At 48.9% G+C, this 11,816-nt stretch overlaps 1 protein-coding gene across 6 annotated transcripts in view; it reads left to right on the forward strand.

The window, feature by feature from the left end:
- The window catches only part of Smarca4 (SWI/SNF related, matrix associated, actin dependent regulator of chromatin, subfamily a, member 4), a 98,400-nt gene extending 97,942 nt beyond the window's left edge, over positions 1 to 458 (forward strand). For all 6 annotated transcript variants that reach the window (XM_051196812.1, XM_051196809.1, XM_051196807.1 and 3 more), the window contains one exon: positions 22 to 458. In XM_051196812.1, coding sequence (XP_051052769.1) covers positions 22 to 54 — 33 coding nt within the window. In that variant the 3' untranslated portion in view covers positions 55 to 458. The remainder of the gene's footprint in view (positions 1 to 21) is intronic.
- Positions 459 to 11,816: the final 11,358 nt, after the last annotated feature.

Genomic DNA, 11,816 nt, shown 5'->3' on the forward strand with positions numbered 1-11,816 from the left:
ACCTATCCCCTATTCCTCCAGGACCGCTCAGGAAGTGGCAGCGAGGAGGACTGAAGCAGACATTCCAGAGTCCTGGCCCCGAGGCGCACATCCCGGCCGAGATGGAGTAGCCCTTAGCAGTGATGGGTAGCACCAGACGTAGTTTCGGACTTGGAGAACTGTACACACATGGAGAACTTCCACATTTATAGGCAGAGAAGAATAGGCCTGTCTGTCGGCTCTGGCCTGCCCTTGAGTCTCTACCAGCATTAACTGTCTAGTGAGGGGACCTCTTGGAGGCACCATCCACCTCCCCAGGCCCCAGTCACTGTAGCTCAGTGTGGATGCATGCGTGTGCCGTCCACTCCTTGTACTGTATTTTACTGGACAGAGCCGACTCTCCTGGAGGCTCACAGGCCCTGCGGGTATGTCAGTGTCACTGGAGTCAGACAGTAATAAATTAAACCAATGACAAACCACCTCTGCCTTGTACTCCCTGTTGTTACGGTAGGGTCAGGGCAAAGGAAACAAAGACCATTGGGAACTGGAACTAGCTCCTGGGCAAAGCACTGGCCATGCCAGGGTACAGATTGAGGTTTGCAGCCCCCATCACCCACACATGCCAAGCAAGCCAAGTCAGTGAGCTGTGGGTTCAATTGAGAGCCTCCATCTCAGTGTTTACAGTGGAAATCAATCAAAGAAGGTGCCCAGCATCCATCTCTGGCTTCCATGTGCATGTACACACACTGAACATGTGTGCACATGCATACACACGCTGCTCATACACACATCCACACAGGGCAGTCTTATCATTTGGACTGGGTAGATGGCACCACAGGAAAAAGCTCCTGAAACACAAAGTCCCTGTGTACTCAAAGCCATGGTGGGCAGCAGGGCCAGGCCACAATCCAGACCAACAGCCCTGTGCTCTGATGTAGGCATAGAGGAGGGGAGCCAGCCTTCAGAATCTCAAACTAGCATGCCAGGCAGTAGCAAATAAGAGACCCTGCTGCAAATGAGGCACCAGAGCCGCACCCAGTGTTGGCCTCTGACACTCGCATACCTTCTCATACAAATTTGTACATACACAGACCCCCAAAATAATTCTTTTTTAAATTATTAGGTGTATATATTTTATGTATGAGTGTTTTGCCTACATACATGGTATGTGTAGCATGTACATTTCCAGAGCTCACAGAAGTCAGATGAGGGTATTAGATCACCAGAGGCTGGAGTTACACATGGTTATGAGCTACCATGTGGGTATTGAGACCCAAACCTGGTTCTTTACAACAGCAGTACATGCTCTTAACCCCATTGCCCTAGTTCCCAAAATAAGTATTATTTTAAATAAAACTTAAACCACCTTCAATCCTAGCGCTCGGGAGGCAGATCTCTGTGAGTTCAGGGCCAGCCTGGTCTACAGAATGAGTTCCAAAGCTACACAGAGAAACCCTGTTTCACAAAAAAAAAAAAACAAAAAAAACATACATATATACATAAATAATTAGGACTTGCCTTGGGCCTGTGCCTTTAAACCCCAGTTCTGACTGCAGCCATTCCTTTGCCTGCCAGCTCTCCATTATTGTTCAGCCTTTGCCCACCTGTAGCTACAGCTGCATTGGGAGCCACAGTCCCAGAAGCCCACGGTATTGCCCACTACGGCAGGCCAGCTGGGTTCTTACTTGGGCACCTGTCGTCTCTTTGAGTTCCTCTGTTTTCAAACTTAACTAGCCTAAAGTAAGTGCAGCTCCTGGAGCTCTGCACAGATAACAGTCACTGCCTGCAGCCTTGACCCACACATGTGCCCCTGAGCCTCAGCACAGGCGCTAGCCCTTCCCCACACCACTGCAGGGCTGTTCCCGCCATGTCCATCACCACTGCTCAAGATATCCAAAGCATACTGAGCTAGTACCAGCTCTGAAGGCCTCCTGTTTGGGGGGTTTTTTGTTTTGTTGTATTAACTCTGAGGCTTTGTTTATTTTTGTCTTTAAAGAGAAGGTCTCTATGTAGCCCTGGCTGGCCCTGTACTCACCGAGATCCACCTGTCTCTGCCTCCAAGAGTGCTGGGATTAAAGGCTGCTGTCTAGCTGCTTTACTTTCTTTTGACACAGGGTTTCCTGTAACCCAAGATGACCTTGAACTCTTGTGTAGCTGCAGCTGACTTTGATAATCTCAAATGCTAAGATTATAGGCTCATGCCACTCCTGACTGGTTTTTACTTTAAAGCACTTGAAGGGTTAGAAAACCAGTTTGCTGGGGTTGGAGAGATGGCTCAGCAGTTAGCAGCACTGGCTGCTCTTTCAGAAGACCTGGGGTCAATTCCCAACACCCGCATAGAGGCTCCAGTCCCAGGAGATCCAGTGTCCCCTTCTGGCCTTTGGGCACTGCATGCCTATGGTACACAAACATGCATGCAGGTAAAGCACTCATACAGGTCAAATAAAGAAGCCTGCTTCTGACGGCCTGTGGTGAAGCATGCCTTTAGTCCCAGCATTTGGGAGGTAGAGTCAGGTGAATCTCTGTGATTTGGAAGCCAAGCCATCCTCATCTACAGAGCTAGTTCCAGGACAGCTAGGGCTATTATGCAGAGACAAAAAAAAAAAAAAAAAAAAAAAAAAAAAAAAAAATTGCAGGGAGGGGGAAGGTAGGCTAGAGAGATGGCTCAGTGGTTAGGAGCACTGGCTAGTCTTCCAGGGTTCCAGAGTTCAGTTCCCAACCAGAGAGGTGGCACTTGCTTAGTGCTGACATCTGGAGCTTGATTTGCAGAGCCCCAGTGGTGGGAGGGAGGATCCCACTCCCTCAAGTTGGGTTCTTGAAATATAAACACAAGGTTTTGGTTTTGGTTTGTTTTTTTTGTTTGTTTGTTTTGTTTTTCATGATAAGGTTTCTCTTTATTGCTTTGGTGCCTGTCCTACAACTCACTCTGTAGACCAAGCTGTCCTCAAACTTACAGAGATCTACCTGTCTCTGCCACCCAAGAGCTGGGATCAAAGGCACGAACCACAAATACTCAGCCTAAACACAAGTTTTTTTAATGGCATGGTGGCATACACCTTTAATCCCAGGAGGCAGAGGCAGGTGAATCTCTGTGAGTTACAGGCCAACCTGGTCTATAAAACAAGTTCCGGCACAGCTAGGGCTGAACAGAGAAACCCTGTCTCAAAAAACAAACAAAAATAATAACTAAAATCTGGCTCTTACCAGGCAGATAAAAAAGAAAAAAAAAAATGTCTGGGGAAAAAAAAAAGCAAATAGAGCAACATGTGGGTATGATAACATAGTTCATTATAAACAGCAGCAAAGTCCAAAATGAGCCTGACAGTCCTGTGTGGGCTCCTGTCTCTTCCGTCAGAAGTGTGGAACTCTCCAGTGTCAGAACCTGCTCTGGCACCCTGTGTCACTGCAGCACACACGCATCCAGACATCTTGTGCCCTGAGATGGCTGCCACTGTCCCAGCTATTCAGGCCATAATTGAGCTGTTGACAAAGAGTGATGAGTGGTCCCTCCTTTTTGTTGTACTGCACGACTGAGATAGCCATTTGTGAGTCTGGGACCTGTACCCTTTCTCGTCCAAGAGGCAGGAAGCTAACAGGGATTTAGAAGCGAAGTGATCCCATACAAGCACACTTGGAGCTCAGCATCACGTGGCCCTGCCAGGTGTCCTGAGGACACGGGCCATGTGGGGTGAGAGGTCGGAGTAGTAGGCCTGCCTAGTGTCAAGCTGCCCTTTGCCTGAGGTTAGTGACAGCCCCTTCTGGCCCCACCCCTGCTGGCCTATGGTGGCCTTTCTCCTCTTCCCTGCTGACCCCACTTGGTGCCTAAGCTTTCAGGATCTATGGGATCCTGTCCATTTCACAGATGGTACAGGTAAGGACACTTCTACAAGACCCCAGCCTGGGTTTCAGGAGTGCTGTGGGCTGGTACTACCTCTGGGGTCTGATAGAGGGGTGCTGAACCTGGAAGGTGGAAATGTCTTGGGAAGAGGTATGGGTTACACAGCATGTAACCATTTGTTGACACAACAAAGCACACAGGGAAGTGGCAGTGGGGATGGGATTGGTGCGTCACCTCCCGCCCCACTCACCCCACTCTCTCCTCTGAAACTCACACTTCAAACCCCAGTGAAGTCTTAGGCTCCTCCTCTTCAGCACTGAGAAAGAGTGGAGGCCCCGAAGTGACCCTGACTGCTAAATCAGATCACCAGGCCCAACCAGTGAGCCAGCCACCTAGTGTGAAGGCCTGGGCTCCACTCCAGCATTGCACAAAGCTGTCCCCTGGTAGCACATGCAGCTCCCAGCCAGGCAGCTTTAATCCCAGCATGACAGGCAGAGCCACACAAACTATCTTGAAAAACAAAACATTTTCTTAAAAAATTATTTTTCTAGATAAGGTTTCTTTGTGTCGTCTTGGCTGCCCTAGAACTCACTCTGTAGACCAAGCTGGCCTTGAACTACTAATAAAAACATTTAAATTGCAATTATTTTTGTGGGATGGGAAGACATGTGTGCACACAAGGGTCAGAGGAAAGAGTCTGGGAATTGGTTCTCTCCTACCATGTGGGTCCTGGGGATCAAATTTAGGGTGTCAGAGTTGGTGGCAAGTGCCTTTACCCACTGCATTATCTCATGGGCCCCAAAGCCCTTTATTAAAACCCCAAGCAAGGGCTGGACAAATAGCTCAACAGTTAAGAATGTTTACTTCTTCCAGAGGGCTGGAGTTCAGTTCCCAGCACTACATCAGCTTGGTAACTACCTTCAAGGGTTAGGTGTCCTCTCCTGGACTCCACAAGCGCCCGGAAGTGCATGAGGACACATACAGAAATCAAAATAATACCCACAAACAAGGCTGGGTGGTAATGGGGTTCACACATCTTTAGTCCCAGCACTTGGGAGACAGAGGCAAGTAGATCTCCGAGTTTGAGGTCAGCCTGGTCTTCAGAGGGAGTTCCAGGACAGCCAGGACTACACAGAGAAACCCTGTCTCAAAAAATTAAAAAGGAAAACCCCTAAAACAAACAAATGGCAACCCACCCTTGGCACTCAGGTGTTTAGGCTCTGGTGACCCTTGACCTTCGTGTTCTTCTCAGGGTCTGTCCCTACTTTTGCATTTGCTTGCCCTCTGTGTGTCCTTCATGGGACTCTAGAAAAGAACTGAGCTTTGGCTCCAGTGTTTGGAGGTCTGCTGGGCATCAGTGCTGTTACTGTCACCCCGGGCTAGCAAAGTAGCAAGGTAGGTAAAGGCAGCTGCACCAAGTCTGACAGCCTGAGTTCCCCCCTGGAACTCACATGCTAGAGGGAGACAACTGACTCCCCAAAACTGCCCTTTGACTCCAAGCAGGCACAGTGGCAGGGCCTTTCACCCCAGACGCATATCCCCATTCTCATGTCCTCTGGGTGGGGTTGGCTGGCTTCTACCTTCTCAACCACTGTGGCCCTGGACAGAACTACCTGGGCTGACATCCTCCTTGTCCTGCAGTCACATGGCTCACAGGCACACGCATGCATCACCATTAGCCTTTTGCACATGGATGTCCATCTCTACGGCTCTGGAATGTCCCAGCCCAGGTCCCTCACAGGCCATGGGGACAATTAATAAAGCCGCAGCTGACCTTGGTCTGATGGCTCCACTGGTGTCTTAGAGTTCTTGTGCCTTCCACTCCCTACTCTGATCGGACTAGTACTCCAGCATGTCCCAGCCAATCAGCCCACTCATCTCTTACCTTAGACCCCTCCCCCTGCTAGCACCCCAGCCGAGGCCATGGGAGGCATCCAAGTTGGCACAGGTTTATCTTCTGCTTAGGAACCCTCTATGGCTCCCACCTTAGCCAACACCCTCCCTTGGCTCACTAGGCTGGGTGTGGGTATCATTGTTTCTTTTCTGTATTGTCAGACTTTGGGGGAGGCGGGAAAATCGGTGTTTGCTGACATCTTCCCAGGAAAGGTTGTATAACAAGGTAGGTATGAGGACACTTCACTCTGAGTGTGGAAACAGGCAGGTTTGTTTGGTTTTTTTCCTTCACTCTTCTCTATTGAAGCAGGAAACTTAGTCTTGAAGACCTTGAATTTCGAGATTAGGTTCACTGAGCTGTCACCCTTATGTGGGAGGCACCATCCCACAGGCTGGGGTCCTAAACTGACTAGAAGAGAGAAAGAGGCTGAGAAGTGGCTCGTCTCCATATCATGCTCTTGCCATTATGCCGTGATGGCCTGTGTCCCTTCAATGGCAGGCCAGAACAAACCCTTTCTTCCGTAAGTTGCTTTTGTCTGCATCCAGGCAGAAAGAGTCCCCTCAAGTGCCCCTCTGTGCTGCTGAGCAAAGCCTCCCTGACCTCACTACCCTATACCCTGAGGGGAAATGCCCTTATCACCACAGAGGCAGGAGAAAATCAGGACTCGCAGGCCTTGCACAACCCTGAACCATCTGCTTTTATCTCAGCTCTGTGAAGCCAGGCCCTCATCATCTAGAAGCTTGCTGTATGTATGTAGGTTCCATGGGTTAAGGTGCTGCCACACAAGCCTGGGGCTCTGCGCTTGGTCCCAGCTGTACAAAGTTGTCCCTTGACCTCCACACACATGCTGTGACATTTGTGTGCACACAATAGTAACCACAAGCAACTTTTTTATGTTGCCATTCCTGATGGGCACGGCACTGTACCACTACCTAGTTCAGCCACTCAGGAGTCTGAGGCAAGAGTATTGCTTCAGCCTAGGCATTCAAGACCAAGCTGGGCTACATAGCAAAATCCCACTTTAAAAAATGTGGGTGAGGGGCTGGGAAGATGGCTCAGCAGTTAAGAGCACTGACTGCTCTTCCAGAGGACCCAGATTCAATTCCCAGTAACCACATGGAAGCTCATAACTGTCCATAAATAACTCCAGCCCCAGGAGATGCAATACCCTCTTCTGAACTCTGAGGGTCCCAGGCACACACCCAGCACACACATCTACATCAGGCAACATAATCATATGCATAGTGATTTTGTTGTTGTTGTTTTGTTTTGTTTTGTTTTTCAAGAAAGGGTTTCTCTGGCTTTGGAGGCTGTCCTGGAACTAGCTCTTGTAGACCAGGCTGGTCTCGAACTTACAGAGATCTCCTGCCTCTGCCTCTGCCCCTGCCTCCTGAGTGCTGGGATTAAAGGCATGCGCCACCAACGCCTGGCGAAGATTATGGATTTTGAGACCATCATGAGCTTTGTAGAAAGATCCTGTCTTGGGCTCGGGAAATGGCTCAGTGGGTCAGAAAGCTTGTGAGTTCAAATACCCAGAACCCACTTCGAGGAACTGAGGAATAAAGGGGAAAACAGCAGAGATAGTCTTTTTTTTTTTTTTTTTTTTTTTTTTTGAGGCAGGGATTTATTTTCTGTGTAGCCCTAGTTGTCCTGGAACTCATATTGTAGAACAGGCAGAGCAGGCCACTTCCTTAATGATTTCTTTTGGTCTCTGTGGGCGCATGGGTGTGTGCACCTTCACATATACACATGCATTCCTCACACATCACGCACAGCACATGAAGACCCTTCCTCAGAAAAACCAAACAAGCAGCTAGCAAGACAGCTTGGGCACACCGGCCTGGGTCTGCCCCCTCAACACATGCTCGGGAATAGCACACCTGTGGCCCTGAGCTGTGGAGGCACACAGGTAGACCCGTGGGGCTCCGTGACCAGCCAGCCTTGCCTACCCCAGAGAGCCTGCCCCAAAAACGACATGAAGAGGAGAGGAGGCAGAGCCAGGTGGATCTCTATGAATTATAGGCCAGGCAGGAACACACAGTGAGGCCTTATCTCAACAAATAGCTAACAGTGGTGGCATATCTCGGCTTAATAAGGATCAGGATAAACAATTAGGCAGAATAGATGTTTATTCAGGGAGAAATAACTTACAACATAGACAGATGAACACCAGCAGGTTCCTGCTTCCAAGAATTCCTCTGGATGTCCTCCGGTCCCCAAGTGGCTGGCAAGAAAGTGCCCCCACGCCTCCTCCGACCTAGTTCCCCAGGTCACTTCCGCCCCTGGCTCCACCCCCAATGGGTGTGGTCAGTGCCACAGAACGAGACAAAGTGAAAATGCCACTACAGAATTAATCCCAGAATTTGGGAGCAGAGGCAGGTGACTCTCTGAGTTCCAGACTCAGAGAGTTCCAGACAGTCTGTGGTTGTACAGACTGTCTAAAAAACAAACAAAATCGAAATCCTTGAACCGGAGGGATGTGCCTTAGGGTTACTATTGCTGTGGTGGGATACCATGGCAAGATAAAAACAACTTGGGGCGGGCAGTGGTGGTGCACGCCTTTAATCCCAGCACTCAGGAGGCAGAGACAGTGGATCTCAGTGAGTTCGAGGCCAGCCTGATCTACAGAGTGAGTTCCAGGACTGGGGTTATTTACCTCACATATCCCCACTCACAGTCCACTGAGGGAAGCCAAGACAGAAACTCAAACTGGGCAGGAACCTCCTGCTTACTTGCTTGCTTCCCCTGGCTTGCACAATTTGCTTTTTTAAAGAACCTAGGACAACCAACCCAGAGATGGTACCACCTACCATGAACTGGACTCTCCCTTATCAATCATTAATTAAGAAAATGCCCTACAGCCTGCCTGCAGCCCAATGTTATGGAGGCATTTTCTCAATTTGGGTTCCCTCGTCTCAGGTGACTTTAGTTGGCATCAAATGAACAAAACTAGCCAGCAAATATGGCTCCCTTGATTGGTAAAGTGCCTGCTACGCAAGCATGAACATGAGTTGGACCCATAGCACCCAGGGGAAAAAAATAGGTGTGTGGGTGGGTGGTATGTGTGTTTGTATATGTGGTGTGTGTGTGTGTGTGTATGTATGGTATGTGGTGTGTGTGTGTATGTGTGTGTGAGAGAGAGAGAGATGTGGTGGCTTGCTAGCCAGCCAGTTTATCCAGTCAGTGGTTTAGTGGTGGATTCAAACCAGTGTAAGACCCTAATTTCAGGGTCCTGATGAGCCTGGGAAAGCTCCGAGACACAAACACCAAAACCAGGAGATGCAACAAGCAAGAGGTGTTTATTGAACGAGTGCACTCTGGTGTCAGCAATCTCGGGGAAAGCTGCACACATCTCAAAGGGTTCAGGCCCTTTTTAAAGAGTGTAAATCAGCATACATGCATAGGGCACCAGGTGATTGATTACCAAGTATGATCTCATGTTTGAGCGATCACCTAGGTACGACCTGTTCTTCTTCAAGGGAAAAACCATAGAATGACTTGTCCATTGGCCAGGAGTGACCCAGACAGGGCTGTTCATCTGGGGCCATTTGTTCCAGGGTTGGGGGCTTATTTCCTTGTTGTGGGCCATGACCTGTGAGAAACTTCTTTACTCTGACTTTCTCTTGGTTGTACATTTAGAGCCTTCAGTTATTCCACAAAGGTTTGATGATTCAGTAACTAGCCCTATTTAGCAAGATCAGCCTAGCATATAACCATTAGCCCCATCACCATAGTAACCTTTCTTGTTCTCATAATTCCTGATCTTTCCCCCATGTCCACGTCCGTTCTTTGTGATTTTCTATATTCTGCTTGCAAGAATTATTCTCCTGCCCCTCTCCTACATCCTTGCTCTGCAAACTAAAGTCTTTCACCAGCTCTAAAGATAAGGTGACAGACATCAAGGAAAACACTTGGTGTAGAACTCTGGCACACATACCCAAGCACCTGCATCCCCAACACACAAATTTAAAAGCAAATAATTTAAATTCAAATAATGTGTATTTCTTCCTTTGGGCAGAAGAAGACAGGTGTTCTCTAGAGTTGAAAGGGAGGGAGGAGGGGAGTCAGGCGGGAAGTGGAGGAGGGGAGGACTAGGGGGGGGAAGGAATGGATGGATGGGAGGTGCTGCAAGATGGAAGGAGAGATGTCAGGTACTGTGGCTGACTGCTCTATTCCTGGCACGGCTTCTGGATGGAGGCTGGCAGCAAACACTTTTCAGGTCAAGTTCCATATTTCTCTCAAGCTAGTGGTGGGAGAGCAAAGGAAAGGACAAGACACTGAAGCAGAAACTGTCAGAAGCAAACTGCTGCCCATAGCTGCTCAAGAAAAGTGCACACTCCATCCCAGCAGGCTGAGACTGCTTCTCAGCAGTGAAGGGTCCAGCCCCAACTGTGAGGAATTGAAGGTTGAACTCATATGGAGAGGGTGGGACACACACACATACACACATCACACACACATACACACACACATACACACACATACATCACACACATCACACACATACACACACATACATCACACACACACACATCACACACACATATCACACACACACACACACCAGAGCCACCAGGAAGTTAACGGCTATTTAGACTAGGAACAGCAAAGGTTGTTTACAGTATCTGGGCATATCTCTTTAGGTGAACAGTTGGGCTGGGCTGGGTTAAAGCCATTCTCTATGGTTTGGGGCTATTGCCCAGTACAGCTGGACTGGATTCTTCATGCCCTGAGGCTATTACCCAACAGCAGGGACAAGTAGAGACTTGGAGATGTTGCAGGCAGGTGTCTGTCTGGGAAAACTGGCCCAGACCTGTTGTGTGACCAGTTATGACCAGCTCAGCAGACAAGGTGATTTCTAGAAGAGATTTCTTCCTGGTGACTGTAAGATGGCCCAGTCCCCTAGTCTGGAGGGCAAAGAGGGTTCCCAAAGAGCTCCGAGCTGCAGTCCCAGCTCCTCAGGAGGCTGAGGAAGGGAGATCACTGAGCCAGGAGGCTCATTGTGAATGTACTGTTGCCAAGAGAGAAGACTGCCAGGTGTGGTGGGTGGGTCCTGAGACCTCTGTGGTAGCAGAGAATTGACCTGTACTTTTTCTGCTGTCCACTACCATGGCATGTGCACATGTGTGTTCACAAACAAACTATAATATTACAATTGTTTTCAATGATGTGGATAGCAACTGAGGAGGACACCTGACATTAAACTCTGGCCTCCAAACACGCATGAACACACACACACACACACACACACACACACACACACACACACACTCACCTCAAAAACCCAAGTAAAAAAGAGACAAGCCAGGCAGTGGTGGCACCTTTAATCCCAACACTGGGAAGCTGAGGCAGGTGGATTTCTGAGTGTGAGGCCAGCCTGGTCTACAAAGTGAGTTCTAGGACAGCCAGGGCCACACAATAAGATAGTCTCTGTCTCAAAAATAGAAAATAAAATCAAGAGAAATCAAGTCACTAAATAAGCTTTTTACATCTTTTTGGTTTCTGTCTTCAAACTATGCGTGCAGCCAAAGCTGACCTCATGTCCCTCTGTCTCCACCTCTGGAGCACAGAGACCCAGACTTGTGATAATAGGTCTGGCTTATGTGAGCCTGGAGTGAAACCCAGGCAGCCACTTTACCAAGCAAACCCAGCCTGTCCTGTTCTCTTTTCTGTCTTACTTTTCAGCCTTCCGTTGTTTACTATTTTATTATTATTGTGTGTGACACATGCCATGGCACAGTTGTGCAGGTCACAGGATGAGTTCCCGCCTCCCATGTGGGCCCTGGATTTGATCTCAGGTTGTCAGGCTTTGCTGCATGCACTGAGCCAAAGAGCAAGCCCCATTTCATTCTTTTGTTGGGAGGTAGGCATGAAACCTGAAGCTCCCTCATTCAGTCCTTAGAGGCGTTCATCGTGCATCTGGACTACTGATCCCACAGGGTCCTTTCAGCAGATATGAACCCCAAGTCTGATTCTTGGAAGCTGATTCTCTGCCGCTGCCCCTATGGTTTAGGCATCCAGTGTCAATGGGGAAAGCCACTTTTGGTTCTGGTTTTGCTTTGGGGGAAGAGACACCCTTCTGTGTGTTGGACTCCTTGTGAAAAG

The sequence above is a fragment of the Phodopus roborovskii genome, unplaced genomic scaffold (genome assembly GCF_943737965.1).
Source record: "Phodopus roborovskii unplaced genomic scaffold, PHOROB, whole genome shotgun sequence".
Lineage (NCBI taxonomy): Eukaryota > Metazoa > Chordata > Mammalia > Rodentia > Cricetidae > Phodopus > Phodopus roborovskii.